This window comes from Berkeleyomyces rouxiae (assembly GCF_048999995.1).
Source record: "Berkeleyomyces rouxiae strain 22BRR77 chromosome Unknown BrBRR77_ptg000005l, whole genome shotgun sequence".
NCBI lineage: Eukaryota > Fungi > Ascomycota > Sordariomycetes > Microascales > Ceratocystidaceae > Berkeleyomyces > Berkeleyomyces rouxiae.
Window position 1 is genome coordinate 626,691 of NW_027396495.1, and position 14,710 is coordinate 641,400.

Genomic DNA, 14,710 nt, shown 5'->3' on the forward strand with positions numbered 1-14,710 from the left:
TAATTAGGCCCAGATCTATTAACCCTACTTAACCCTCGCCCAAACGGCAGTCTATGTTGCCGATCTTCACATCCCGAACCTGGTTTTTGTTTTTTATTTTCCACTCTTGCCGGCTTTCCGAATCTGCCAGGCCTGTCAAGTCAAACTCACTGCCTTCACATTGCTTTCCGTAAACTATTCCATCTGTCTCTATTCCTCGTGCAAGCTGTCTTGCCTTAGTTGCGTTGCTTATCAAACTCAAATCTCCCACTGTTCTAGCCACAAGATGCCTACTTGTACACGCCGCTGCATAAAAGAATAAGAGAACCCTCAAAACACCCGTCAAAACACGCAGACGTTTGTTCCTATGCCGTCTGCTTTTCATGCCGTCCATATTTTTGCATACAGGCATGGTGTACTTGTGGTCTCCTAGAGTCCGTCCTGTGCATCTCCTCGCGCCAGTTGCAACATACTGTAATTCCTTTGATAACGCTTTCTCGTCGACCCAGATTCTTTCTCAGGTACCCTCCTTCATTCACTTCGCCCATGCCATTCAATGTTTTCTATAGACTTTCTATTCCAAGCTGTGTGGAACACTCAAGGTAACAGGTACCGATATACAGGTGGCACAAGATATCTCGATACAAGCAAAGACGCGCACATAGAAATGGGTTCTTATACCGCCCCAGCTAGCTTTGTCTACCTTCCCGCCATGCGTATCGTATGGTCTTGTGTATTCACCCCAGAGAAAGCCAGCTCTCAAGGTCCTTGGTTGGAAGGGTCGCAAGTATCTTGATAGTCCCCGGGCCATGAATGGACTTCCTCATGATACGCCCAGTCCCCGCTCTGCTTCGCATGAGGAGGATACACACATGCACATACATACATATGTGGATGCTATTGTGCAAGTCGTGAGCACGTTGTCATTTTGTCTCTCATATTTCTTTTGTTAGAGCGACAAGTATCCGCTGCTGGTCTAGATCTCTGTCCAACTGCCCATCGCAATTTTCTAGCTGCTTTTAGACAAGGCCTTTAGTATGTATAGACTCAAGCAAATCACAACATGCCGATTCTGAAACTCCGCCCAAGATCTACCCAGCTCTCAGCCCTTTGCCCATGATGTAGGAGACTACTTGTGCGTGGGATGTACATCATATCACAGCTTGGTACTCGTCATCTCAGCCCTTTGCTATTCCAAGCCACCAGAAACCCGCCCACGCTCATCGCCCGGCTCATTCATGTAGTTACATGTGTACATAGTCACCACTTCCAAGTAGGTAGTAGGTAATAGTCTGCATATGCAATGACAAGCACTTGCAGCCAACAACGCCCAGCCCCAGTTGCGCACAGACAACAGCTGCAGCTCCCATGCACGTCTGTCTTAGCTAGACTCACCCACGTCTCACCCAGCCCGCCGCAGCGGAGCTGTCGCCCTCTTTAGAATCTCCCCAATTGACGATGGCGGAGGCGTCCCGTCCGTACATAGCCTGGCGCCGTCTCACACTGGCCCAAGTAGCGGGCAGGGCTTATCAGCGACCAGTGGTCTGATGGATGGACTTCGTGAGACATATAAACCCTTAGTCACTCATCGACCCTTAGAGCGGTTTCAAAGCGTCAAGAGGCCATGTTGGCGGGCTTTTGTTTCCGCTGTTCACCATGTGTGCATGAATCTACGCCGCTGTGTTGAGGCTTGTTTGTGGTTGTTAGTGCGTCTGTATGTAACGCCTCACTGTGGCACATGTTTATGTGAGTATCATGTCTACGTTTACACAACACAAGAAAGTAAAAGTGATGGGTAGATGGATGGCTTTCTTTTAAATCTTGATTCGATGCATATCTTGGCGACTACCACGTTTTATATGGAGGAAATATTAGAGGAACTAGATGTAATAATATGTAGCGTCGTTCATTTGTAAATCACGTCATGTCGATAGAGACGAGCATGGCCTATTCGCTATCGTCGCTCTCATCGGAAATCCTTGGACGTTTAGGTGAATGTCTATGCCTCTTGTCTTCGTGATGTTGCTCATCGTCTGACTCGTCGGGGCCGGCCTTGTTCTTTGTATTGCTCGCGGCGCTTTCATCGGCACCTGAGCCACCAGCCTCCTCTTCCTCCTCATCTGATTCATCACATATTACTCGCCGTCTTTTATTGCGTGGTCTGGAAACCAGTACCACCTCCTCTTCTTCATCGTCGTCATCGTCATCATCGTCGTTGTGGCCTGCACCCGCTGAACTTTCTTCATTGACCAACTGCCGGTATACCGTCACTCCAGCGTAGCCTGTGTCCACCAACTCCCAATTGGGTATGGGCCGTGGCACCCCAGACAAAGCACTGCCATTGTTGTCGTCGTTGTCCTCGTCATTGTCCTCGTCGTCGTTTTCGTCGTCATCCAGCAGTGAATCTCCAGCGTGCTCGTCAAACTCAACTTCGCCATCTCCTACGATGAAATCGCTTTCATACTCCTCTTCGGATCCACGGTTTTCTGATACAATTCCCAAGAGATACTGCACCGCTGCCGCGTCATCATTGGAAGACTCAGGAAGAAGCATATCGTCCTCGTCAGTAAAGTCTGAACTGGACGTAAACGAACCGGACAGATAGCCCCCTCCATAATCGCTATCATCATCCCCGTGAGTGATGTAAGATAATCCTAGGCAACGATGCATACGGGGCACATTACAGTAAGGTGGCATCCTGATAGAATATTCATCGTCAGGCGTCCTTGGCATGCCACCATAGTGGTTCTCAAACTGCACACATGGTGGCCATATCGTGTCATCATTCGTTATCAGAGGCCAAAACCTTAGCTGGGCAAGCATCTCAAATTGGGGTTTCTCAGGGAAGATTGTCGGTTCAGCCAGGCTTTCTGCGAGACTAACAAATTCATCAAAAATATCCCCAAAGATTGCGGCGCGACAACCAGAAATTCGAGGGGCCAGTGTTTCGGTAGCATTCCAGATGTCGGGGAAGCTATAAATTGTCGGAAATGGTGTTTTGACCTGGTAACCTGTATATTCAGCAGTGATATTTCGTATATTCACTGAAAGATCTGATTGCATCCAGTCGCAAACCCTTACGGGATTTTTTATGAGCTCAGAATTTAGAAATATGTTCTTCAGCTTTGAAAAGCTATTGAAGAACAACAATGGTCTCAGCATGTTGCCGCCTCGAAGGTGGTATCGGTTGAAAAAGAGGTCGTCAGTATTTAAAGCCAAGTTTTCAATCTTGTCGCAAATTCCATCGATAACCGGCCATGCCCCTTCATCTTTTATGTAATACGAGCGCACAGCTTGGAACCAAACAACATCTCTGGAAGGGTTGAAGCGCAGCGTGCCATAACCGTCGATGATCAAAGTTTCGGGAAACTTCTCTGCGCCAATACTGCGGGTCTCTTGGTTGATGGACATGAATACTCGTAAGCCTGCAGTGAATGTTTGCAGTTCAGGAGCCTGGGTAAGCCGCGGTTTCGAGCGAGGCGAGTAATGGACAGGAAGAAGGCGCGGGGTGTTTTTGATTTCATCAAAAGCCAACTCCCATATTTGCAGGCGTAGTTCAAAAGGGAGCTCCTGGAAGCGAGTGAAGGATTTTTTCGTGAGTCGGCGGTTTCCCGTCCATGTGATTGGCAACTGGTTCGTAGGCGTGGCTTGGCTTTCACGTTGTGCGCGGAGCTTCTTCAGGAATGGACTCGGGGGATTATTGACTTCAACGACATCCCATGGGTCTTCATCAGAGCCGTAGCCCCAGTTGTAGAGCCTATGGAATTTATCTCCATCCTCGCTAGAGTCGTCCTCGTCGTTAAGGCCCGAATTTCCATCCACACTGCATTCGTCGTCGTCAGATGCAGACTCATCGAAAAAACGCGCGGCTGTCGATCTCTTTTTGTTCTTTCTCTTGCGTCGGTAGGCTTCGTCGTCTTCTTCAAGATCGCTGTCTTCTCCCGAATTTTCTGCATCCTCGCCTTGGCTGTGCTCATTTTCGTCGTTCTCTTTCTCGCTATGCTCCGGTTCGCTTCCAGACTCGGGTTCGGATTGGTCGTTTGAAATCATATTCTGCAAGATCCGATCTTGGTCATCCTCGTCGCTACTAGGGCCAGCGCCGTTTCTTTTTCTGGCGGCCATAATGTCGTAGCTCGGGTTCCGAATGGAGGCGAGATGGCGATGTTGAAAGATCGAGTTGTGCGTGGGACAAAGTGCCTCGGAGTTATGCGAATGTTGTTGAAAACTTTCACAGTATACGACAAAGAATAGGGATAACAAAAGGCTAGGAACGAGAAGCTGACAAGTAATGGCGATTGATGACAGGTGTTGAAGGAAGTCTGTAAAACCAACCATTGGATCCGAATTGAGACTGGTGTTGAGGTTGGCTTACTCAGCAAGTCATGTTTTTGGCAACCAGAGGTTTGGGTCAGCGACGACGCGTTATCATTTATCTTTATATGGGGCTTCTCAGCCACATTTTACTGTGTAACTTTGCAATGTTGTGGCGTTCGTGGAACCCTGATCTCGATATGCCAACACTGGTTGATGAGTTAGTTGCATTTAGAGTCACGCGGGGGAGAACGTGTCTCCTGTCCATCCCACCAGGGACATGCGGACTATAGTAGAACTAGATACGATACGGAAGCACTATTTACATGATGATGGCAAAGAACGAGGGCCCTTTGGAGCACTTTAACAAAGGGTGCCCTTTCGATACTTGGCCAGGGAAAACTCGAAAACCCTTTCATTCCTTGTCACATCAATCCTCAGAAAGATCCTCAGAAATTTCTTCACTGTTCCTACAAACCATAGGTCCCCTGGACGGTATTCGACCAACACACTTACGACGGTTTCCTAAGCGCTGCCATGCCCCGTCGGTGCCCCGCAGTGAAGCCACGATTGGTCCGAGATCGTAGAGCTCCTGGTCAACAAATGCAGACGAGCTAGAAAGAACCATTGAACCTCCATAAGACAGTTCTGAGTTGTAGAGGGAAAGAACCCCGAGATGGTGTGGGTTGAGGCGGTGTAGGGTCGGCGATCGTGGGTCGGGAGTGAGTAGGAAAGGAGTAAATCGTCGACGAGGAAAACTCTCAAAGTGGAGTAAATGCGAACTCGAATCCTGGAAACTCATAAGAATGGCAATAGCATCGTAGTCGTAGTTCTGGCCTCGGAAAACTCTCAGCAAAAGCTCGAGGGGAGGGGACCGACCTCAAAGGTAACCTCCCGAGGGCTGTAGGAAGGAAGATTGGTTACGCCGACGTTGAAAGCACAACAGGGAACTAAGTATGTATTACTTTGCCTGCAATGACCTAACTATGCTATGAGCATCATAATGATGGGAGTAACCATGAGCTCCACGATTTCATACAGTTTCGGAGCTCTGGCGATCTTCACGACTTGAATCAATATCTATACTACCAGGCATTTGATCAAGAGCATTTCCTGATGTAGGCCTGTGTGCAAAACTCTGTCTCTGCCTTGCCCAACCTTCACGCAAGATCCAAAACGATGCCATTATTGGCGTTGTAAAGATGGCCAAGATAGTGGCATACACGAGTTTGAACAAGGGACCTGTCCACTTGGACTTGAAGTACACATCAAAGGCACTTGATTCTTTGGTTCCGATGGCTGCCATGATACCAATACTGGGGCCCTAGAGAAGCGCCCATGCAGACAAACCGATGGACAGGACGCGGCCTACGTGGAACTAGCACGATGTGGCAACGGAGAGGTGTTTATCCGAATCGAGCGCAAAAAAGTACCGGCCGATGGAAGTTCTGGGCTCAGAAACGAATGCTGCCGGTGTGACTCTTCCCTGTTGAATATCCATTTGAACAATGATGGCTTCCATGACCCACGTAGTGGCAATCTGTATGAACATAGACAACAAGGCATCGCCGGCGAGTGTTTGCGGAAAGGAAAAAAACCGGACTAGGTTATCGTCCTTTTGGTTATGCGTACACATACCTAAAATATTCAAGTTTACACAAGTCAGCTTGGCTTCTGCAGTTGGTGGTGGGTGGTTACTTGACAGACGATAGGACTCGAGAGACTTTAGTTCATCATTAACCTGCACCATGCTATGAGAAAGCCAATTCCACCCGAGATAATACTGCTCCCAATTCCATGTAAAAGAAAAATGTAGAGTCCAGTGGAAAAATCGAAACGTGTAGAAACCGGGCCATGAGCGGCGTTTCTTTCTCTGGGAACCTTCTTTGGCGATTCTTTTGAAAAGGGCCTGGACAAGGGTTGTTTTGGATTTGCCACTTCGGCATCAGAGATAGGTGAAGCCGTTTCCGCCGGCACAATTCCATCCATGGCGGTGCGAGTTTTGAGCTGTCGTGGTTGTGTTTTGGAGTTTGCGGCTGGGTGCTACAAGTACAAATTTTGGAGTAGAGAAAGATATAGTTAGTTGCACAAGTGTGAAACCTACATCTGTGGTAAAGTCCAAGTTTTGAGCTTCAAACGCGTAAACAAACAAACTGGTGGTTGATAGTAATTCGTTGGTGGACACAAGGAGAAGGCATGTCATACTACACCTGCTGGATCATAGTGTCTGGCGATAACCCTATTTCTATGACAAGTGGCAATGCTTCTTGTAACTTTAGAATCAAGAACAGGCCTGCTTTTTGGAGTGTGATTATTGTGGTCGTGTCAGTAGTGTTGTGAAAGACAACTGAAGCTTTGTTCGTTCAGCAAGATTGGGAGCCCAATAACCAACTAGTTATGTCCTTTCGCACTAACAAGATCTACAGGCACAACGCATGACACTCACTTGACTGTGGACTTGGCAAACGTTGCATTATAGATCTGTCAATTACCAGCCAGAAGATCACTGGCATTTATGGATGATACAAATACAAGATGAACCTGCCTTCACAAACATGCTACAAACCAGTTTGTTTTGTGTTTGCGTTTCTTTATAGGGTTATCAGTACAGTATGACCCTAGAACAAGTGACCAAAAGTCTCAACTCACCCGACTCGCTTACCTAAATTCTCGGACACAAGTCGGTAGCCGTAGCGGGCTGTAAAAAAGTCATCTCCGGCCTGCACTAGTCTACCATTCATCTTAATTCCGTATAATGTCCGACAATAGACTCAGTTCTTGCATGATACTAGCAGGTTTCATATTGTACTCAATCACACAATATTGGCGTTTTTTCCCGGCGCTTGCAGAAGCGAACAAAGATGCCATGTCAAATTGCTGCTTTGTTGAAAGTATAAGTGTACAGGCCGACTAACGATGGGTGGGTGAGTAGGGCGAAGTTATTTCGTCTGATATGAAAGTTTCTGATGTTGCGTTCCTTGAAGTAACTGAAGTTGTGGGTTTGGTTGTAAAGAGGGATATTCATGGCAGTTGTTGAGTTAGCGTAAGGGTACAACTAGGGTACATGACGACACGTGACCCTAGGGCACGTGCACATGGAGACCTACAGTTCCCACGACCTGGGATACAAAGGCAGGGAGAGGGAGAACATAGAACCTAGGGAGAACAAGAGAAGAGAAGTAACGATTCACTGACATATTCGCCCTTACCCCAAAAGCAGTTTAGGTTTATGGCCCCCAAAAGAAAAAAAACCCCCCATTCCGGAGTCATATTTTGCCGAAAACTTGGTGACAGGGGTAGGACAAGGTGGACGGGGAGGAGAACACCTGAGACGAAGACGGTCGCAGAAACATGGATGAGTACAAATAACCAGATAGCCACAGTCAGCAGAAGCAGAGGTCGTGTTTGTTGGTGGCCTGAGAGAGGGCCCTAGCCGAGAAACAAGTAAGGGTCACAGGCATCAAGAAAAAGAATAGGAGAACTCGCAAGACAGAAAAAGTAAAAGTACAGCGTAGGGGGATTTAAAGTTGTTCCTGAAGCAAGAGAAACAAAGTTAAATTCAAGGGGTGGTTTGGTGAGGTTTGAAGTGTTACAGAAGTAGTGAATCTGGTGGGCCCTTTTTTCTTTTTCTTTTTTTGTGGTTTTTTTTTCTCCTGGCATCAGATGTTCGGCTGAGGAGAGCAAGCAGGCTATTATAGAGAAGACACGGACAGGAGCAGAAAAGCAGTAAAAAAAAGCCAACATGACCAACTAGCTAACAAGAAGCTTTCATCTGCTCTTCTACCCTTCTACATTACGTGATCTCTGTACATCTCAACCTCAAACCTCAGCTTACTTGCCAAGCCCAATCTGCCCTGCCCATCTGTCAAGTTCATCAACATGCTTGGCGCCACGAGATTATATGCTGTTTGTGGAGAATTAGCCTATAAAGGGGAGATCCAAGCAGAACAGGCCTCGTCTCGCACTGACACCCTCGCTTGCAAGTTTGCGCCTTTTTTGCCCTGTTTTATTCAGCACCTGTTTTCTTTTTCTCTGTTTTGTTCAGGGACGAGGGACGGGATAACCGGGGCCGGATCTTGTGTTGAAGCTCTGTTGCACAGACTTTACCAGCCGAGTGCGAGAGAGCCTAGACTCACGACCCTTGTTGCTTAGCTGGCCAAGAGTTGCTGATGCCTCGTGATACGGGGGGGGGGGGGGGGGGGGGGGGGGGCAACAGGGACTACAGCGACGACATGCTTGTAAAGTAAGCCTTGTAGCTATAAACAGCACGGCGGTTGTGCGAGGTCAGCCGGTTGAGTGCGTGTAACCGCTGGCAAAGTCCTCCAGTGAATTCGATTCGGCCGTAACAAACTCCCAATGACCTGACCGGGCTGGGCGCAAGAAGGAATAGCAAAATAGGGGAGACGACATGAGACGGTGAAATCCCATGACACAAGTCCCAGGACGGATGCACAACTTCACTTGGTCCTGTCGTGCGGGCTTAGGTCAACAAGCACATGTAGCAGTCAACCCGGGGCCGGTGTTGCTATTCTAGAAAGGGCAGCCCATGCTTTGATCTGTCTGATGCTTACCTGCAGTCAACTCCATGATACTAGTCCGAGCTTTCTCACCACCCACTGGCCCCGTCTCATCCCATCCCATCCTGCCGGGTCGCACACACTTGGGCTTTTACACGCAGCTGCATGTAGTAATGGACGCCTTCTTGTCTTCTCCTTTTCTCACTTTCCTCTCACTGATGGAAAAATAGAGCCTCTTGCAACAGTGGCGCCGTTAATAGACCCCTGGCTTGTAATCACGATGAGTGAGCTCTTGTCTCCGGCTTCATGAACCCTGACCTGCTACATAGCGCAAGGCCACAGACACCGAGACCCGCTGAAGTTACCAACCACGCTACTGTTGGCGCGTGTTTGAAGTTCACCTAGTTAGTCCTCGCTTCTCTTTCCCTTCTTTACTCCTTCGCGCGCCCTGCCTCCCTGTGGCTCCTCGTCCCCGTACAGTATATCCTGGCGATGTGGATCCCTAGTGATTTCCAAATGAATGCACATGCATATGGAGTGGCATCTGTCAGGAACTCTTTCGGTCTAGCTGGTTGGCAACTAGGGCCAGGGAACTTGTGAAACATGCACTGGTGCTCTAGGCGCGCAAGGAGTGCAAGATAGGACTAGATTGGGCGGGAAGACAGAACATGAGATGACACTCAAACAAGGAGGAAGACCAACAACAGAGACCCGGTCTGCGATTGTCAGATGCTGGAGTGGACGGCAGCCTGGCTATAAAGACCCGGACTTACTCTCCTCTTGTCAGTCTCTTGGTCTTCTTTTCCTCCTCAGGCTTAGCACTCCAGCACCACACAACCACTCTTTTTACCTTCTTTTTCTGTTCTTTGACGTTTACGTCTGACAACCACTCTCTTTTTCTTTGAACTCTTCCATTGATTGGAAGTTCTGTCTTTTGATACTCACTCTCTTTTAACACCAACCTTTTTGTAATCCTCCCTCTCCCCCCCTCTATCTCTTCAGATCTACCCTTCCCGCCGGTCGGACCTTATATCCATCAAGATGCCTTCTTTCACCTCTTCCGTTGCCGCTGCGGCTCTGCTGTCGGCCGCCACTGTCCGCGCCCACGGTCACGTCACCGACATCATCGTCGACCAGGCCTTCTACCAGGGCTGGGACATCAACAAGGGCATGGGCTACAACGACAACTACCCCGATGTCGTTGGTTGGTCCAACAAGGCCATGGACAACGGTTTCGTCGGCAAGGAGTCCTTCGCTACTCCCGACATCGTCTGCCACCTGAGCGCCAACGCCTCGACCGGCTACGCCACTGTTGCCGCTGGCAGCATTGTCCAGCTCGACTGGACCGCCTGGCCCGAGTCCCACAAGGGCCCCGTTATTGACTACATGGCTCCTTGCCCCGACGCCGGCTGCGGCACCGTCGACAAGACCAGCCTGGAGTGGTTCAAGATCTCGCAGGTCGGCCTGATTGACAACTCCATGAACTCCGGCTACTGGGGTTCCGATCTGATGATCAAGAACAACAACTCGTGGCAGGTGCAGATCCCCAGCTCCATTGCTCCCGGTCTGTATGTTCTGCGTAACGAGATTATTGCCATGCACAGCACCGGCTCTCCCCAAAACTACCCCCAGTGCGTGACCATCAAGGTCACCGGTACCGGTACTGACAAGCCTAGCGGCACTGTCGGTGAGAAGCTGTACACTGACAGCGACCCCATCTGGGACTTCAGCCTGTACACCTCGGCTACTGCCTACGATGTGCCCGGCCCGGCTCTGATCCCCGGCGCCACCCCTATTATTGACCAGAAGTCGGTCGCTCCCGCTTCTACCATCGAGCCTACCCCCATTAGCGGTGGTGTCAGTGGAGCTGAGCCGACCAACGCCGGTGGTTCCTCGTCCGCCCCTGCCGCTGGCAGCACCACCACTACCCCCGCTGCCAGTGAGCCCACCTACGGCGGTGATTCCTCCGCTGCCGGCTCCTCTACCTCTGCTGCCGCTCCCGTCGTCCCTACCACTCCCGCTGCCACCGAGCCTTCCTACGGCGCTGCTCCCACTTCTGCCTCGCCTGCTGTTCCCACTTCTGCCTCTGGCAGCAAGACCTGCAGCAAGAAGCGCAGACGCTCTCACGCCCGTGACGTCCGTAGCCTGTAAGCGGTCGGTAGTCTTGGTTCTGATGCGAACTTATAGAGCACACAGTGTCCTTGTCAATTTCCTCTTCTCTTCTTTCTCATGAGTGAACAGACTCTGCTTCTACGTCTGTCACTTTGAGGGTTCATATTTTTTTTTGGCGCTTTTTTTTTCTTCTCCTTTTATTTTTAGTGGTTTGACAAATGATTACTGCTGTGATGCCTGAATACATATAATTTAGATAGGTAGTCCTTGAATGACATGCCGTCTCAAATAATGACCCATACATATGCTGAATCTCTCGTGATTGTTCATACTATGCCCTTCTCGATTCTTTGTGTGCCAATCCAATCAAGTCGATATCAAACTTAAATGGAACGCCCTCCTCGAGATTGAGCTCATGCTCGGGCAGGGTTGCTGGACCACATGATCCAGTGCCAATCCCATTATGCGCCCAGTCTAGTCGGACATGTGTTTCTTTTGTTTGCTTTTCTTCAAGCTCATCACGGTGTAGAGCGGCGTCAATATCCTCTTCGGTGTATCTCTTGGCACTGAACGATGCCCCAACTAATCCATGGAAGTTTGCTTTGAGTAGTGGTTGTCTATACCCATGAGCAGACTTTGTAGAGAAGACAACCCAACGCACGTCGGTTCGATTGCTTGACTCCTGGGGGTACTCGGGAATAGAGTCGAGAGGCTCGGGTAGATTCATCTCCCAAAGGCCAAAGAACTGGCTATCCTTCATGTCTCTGTAAGATGTACCAGGCCCTCGACCCCACCATTTAACCGCATCGATACCATTCAAAGCGACATCTAACCCAATGCGAGGCACTGAGTCGGGTGTAGAACCTCGTGGTGTTCCTGTGACCTTGATGTTCAAGCCTGCAGACGTAAAAATATACACTGTGGTAATATCAATGCCCCAGGCTAGGACTGGTGGTGCATGTCTTCCTTTGACGGTGACAGTGATAGCATTTCCCGGCCCATCATGCCATCGTATGTGGTGGACATGAGTCTTTGCCTGATGTAGCCTTTTCTCTTTCCAGTGACGACCAAACTGACAAAGTCGATCGTTGTCAGTAAGTGCACGATAGAACCCCATGGTCAAAGGCCCAGCAAAGAGCTCTCGTCCGCCTGCCAGTTTCCAGCTGACTATAGAGCCAGTTATCGTGTCCATTCGCCATGACTGGCAGCCTGGAACGTCAATATCCAGGTTTTGTCCGTTTTGACGTCCAGATATAGCGCTCATAGAGAGTTTTCCTAGCGTTGGTAGAGAATTCACATTTTTGTGCAAGTTATCAACTTGAAACTGGCTAGAAGCAATGGGGTTGGTCAAGTCACGCGTTTGCTCATACTGGTTGATGGTAGAGCGCATGGCAAAGTAGAACTTCAAGTCAACAAAGACCTCTTTCGTACACGTAAACAGTAGCGAATCAAGGCCCTTTAGAGTTATCTGAGATTTTGTATGGGGTTTAACTCCTATAGGCTGTGGTTAGTTTGGAGGACTTCAATAACATGGTAGAATAACATAATATTTACCTTTTGGAATGGCTACCAGGCGGGGAGGAGAAGACTGTGTGAGTAAATCATGCTCAAATATGACAGACCATGTGCATATGATGTTGTCAAGCGTCTGGAAATCATAACGATTGACAATGGTAACAGTGTCTCTGTGAAGCTCGATGCATTGTATGGGCTCAATAGCTTTGGCATATTCTACAAGCCCTCGACCAGGCTTGTGAAAGGAGTCGCAGAGGCCATCCAGAACAAAGTTAGAATCGTTTGGATCATCACCAAAATCACCACCATATGCAATACGCTGTTTGCCAGTTTTGGTAGTCATCCTTAGGCCCTACTTGATTGTTAAAATCCATATAAACACTGTTAACATTTAAACCTCGTATAGTGACTTACATGGTTCGCCCATTCCCATACGAAGCCTCCTATCAAGCGAGGATGCTTGTAAAAAAGCTCAACATAGTTCTTGATTGCTCCAGGTCCTGGTGTGAACAATTTTAGCCGGAAGTCCAGGCTCAAAACATCGCCTTAGGGAAGCTCCGAAAGACTTACCACATCCCATAGCATGCGCATACTCACAGAGTACCAGTGGTTTCTTCCAATCTTTCTCCTGGGAAAATCGGCTGAGTTCCTCTGGATGTAGGTACATGCGGCTAAAAATATCAGCAGTAAGCGCTTTCTGATCACCCTCATAGTGAATAGGCCGTGTGCTATCGACTTTTTTGATGTAGTCCGCCATCACCTGATGGTTCCGCCCATACCAGGATTCATTCCCTAGAGACCACATGATTATACATGGATGGTTGCGGTCTCGCAAGACCATTCTTTGAGCTCTGTCCACGTATGCTGCCTCCCATTCTGGGTTGTCAGAAGTAAACTTTTCAGGGCGATCGCTTGCTGCTTCAAACCCGTGGCACTCCAAGTCTGCTTCATCCACGATGTAAATCCCCAACTCATCAGCAACGTGGTACACCAAAGTATCATTGGGATAATGAGAAGTTCGGATGGCATTGATGTTGTGCTCCTTCATTAGCTCCAAATCGCGTTTCATGTCAAGGAATGGAACACTTCTTCCAAAGTCGGAATGGTGCTCATGGCGATTGACACCTCGCAGTTTGACAGGGCTTCCGTTAATACAGAACACGCCATCGATGAGATTAACTTGTCGAAATCCGACTCTATGTCCGATATGGCTATCTGAAGTTGAGATGAAAAGGTCGTACAAGTACGGAGTTTCGGCAGTCCAAAGCATGGGGTTCTCCACAGACATCTCAATTGTTTGGTAGCCAGGCTTATCAGAAAAACAGTCAGAGTCAATAACGGTTCTCTTTTTTTGCTCGAGGTCATGGCCAAAAAGCGAAAGCTCTAGTTTGCCACTAGCTCCGCGGCTGAATTGGATTTGGACCTGAAGCGTAGCTTTAGTGAAATCTTGATCTTGAAAAATTGTCTTGATGCAAAAGTCAACAGGGCTGTTTGGAGGAAGAATACGAAGCCAAACATCACGGAAAATTCCACTTAGCCACCATTGATCTTGGTCCTCGAGGTAGGACCCATCACATCTCTGGCATACTTCAACTGCGAGAAAATGACGGCCAGGCTGATGCTGCGAGGTCGAGAGACGAAACTCACTTGGGTTTCTGGCGCCTTGTGAGTATCCAACATATTCGCCATCTACCCAAACCGAAAAGGCAGAATCAACTCCCTCAAAGCGAATAAAATGGGGGTATTGTGGGTTTCGAGAAGAAACATGGAATTCTGTCACATATCTCCCGCATTCATTTTGATCATATGGCACATGAGGAGGGTTTACCGACCATGGATAGTCAAAGTTGGTATACTGAGGGCCTTTTCCAAAGCCTTGGAGCTGCCACATCCCAGGGACTTTGATATCGCCCCAAGCTGAAGTGTCAAAGTTGGGATCCCAGAAATCATGACTTCCTGCAAGTGGCGAATAAGAATGCTGGAACTTCCACGTACCAGACAGGCACTGAAAGAACTTGGCTGGATAAAGACGATTTTTCGCAATGGTAGCATGGGATACATCTGTGGCTACTAGATGTTCACTTTCATAGACAAGGAAAAAAGGTCGCGGTGGTACGGTATTACGATGGAGGACCTTGAGGTTGCTCCAATCCGGAATTTGGGACCGCATCTTATGGATATTGGAAGTAGTCTGCCGAGTGACCGTCTCTGAGCCAGGAGGCACAGGGTCTAAGCAAGTTTCCATTGTAACACCAACACCAGGGTCGGCAATTAAC

The 14,710-nt window shown here is 48.7% G+C and overlaps 3 protein-coding genes across 3 annotated transcripts; 1 reads left to right on the forward strand and 2 right to left on the reverse strand.

Annotated features, from left to right (window-relative positions):
• Positions 1–1,926: 1,926 nt before the first annotated feature.
• On the reverse strand, positions 1,927–4,101 carry BROUX77_005307 (uncharacterized protein; the record flags this gene model as incomplete). Its single annotated transcript, XM_073750167.1, has 1 exon — positions 1,927–4,101. One exon carries the CDS (start codon positions 4,099–4,101, stop codon positions 1,927–1,929), a length of 2,175 nt encoding a protein of 724 aa, XP_073604193.1.
• A 5,747-nt stretch (positions 4,102–9,848) lies between these two features.
• Positions 9,849–10,958, forward strand: BROUX77_005308 (uncharacterized protein; the record flags this gene model as incomplete). The annotated part of the gene is made up of 1 exon (XM_073750168.1): positions 9,849–10,958. The coding sequence occupies one exon, from the start codon at positions 9,849–9,851 to the stop codon at positions 10,956–10,958; it is 1,110 nt and encodes a 369-aa protein (XP_073604194.1).
• A 292-nt stretch (positions 10,959–11,250) lies between these two features.
• Positions 11,251–14,679, reverse strand: BROUX77_005309 (uncharacterized protein; the record flags this gene model as incomplete). The annotated part of the gene is made up of 4 exons (XM_073750169.1): positions 11,251–12,413; positions 12,474–12,786; positions 12,849–12,934; positions 13,005–14,679. 4 exons carry the CDS (start codon positions 14,677–14,679, stop codon positions 11,251–11,253), a joined length of 3,237 nt encoding a protein of 1,078 aa, XP_073604195.1.
• Positions 14,680–14,710: the final 31 nt, after the last annotated feature.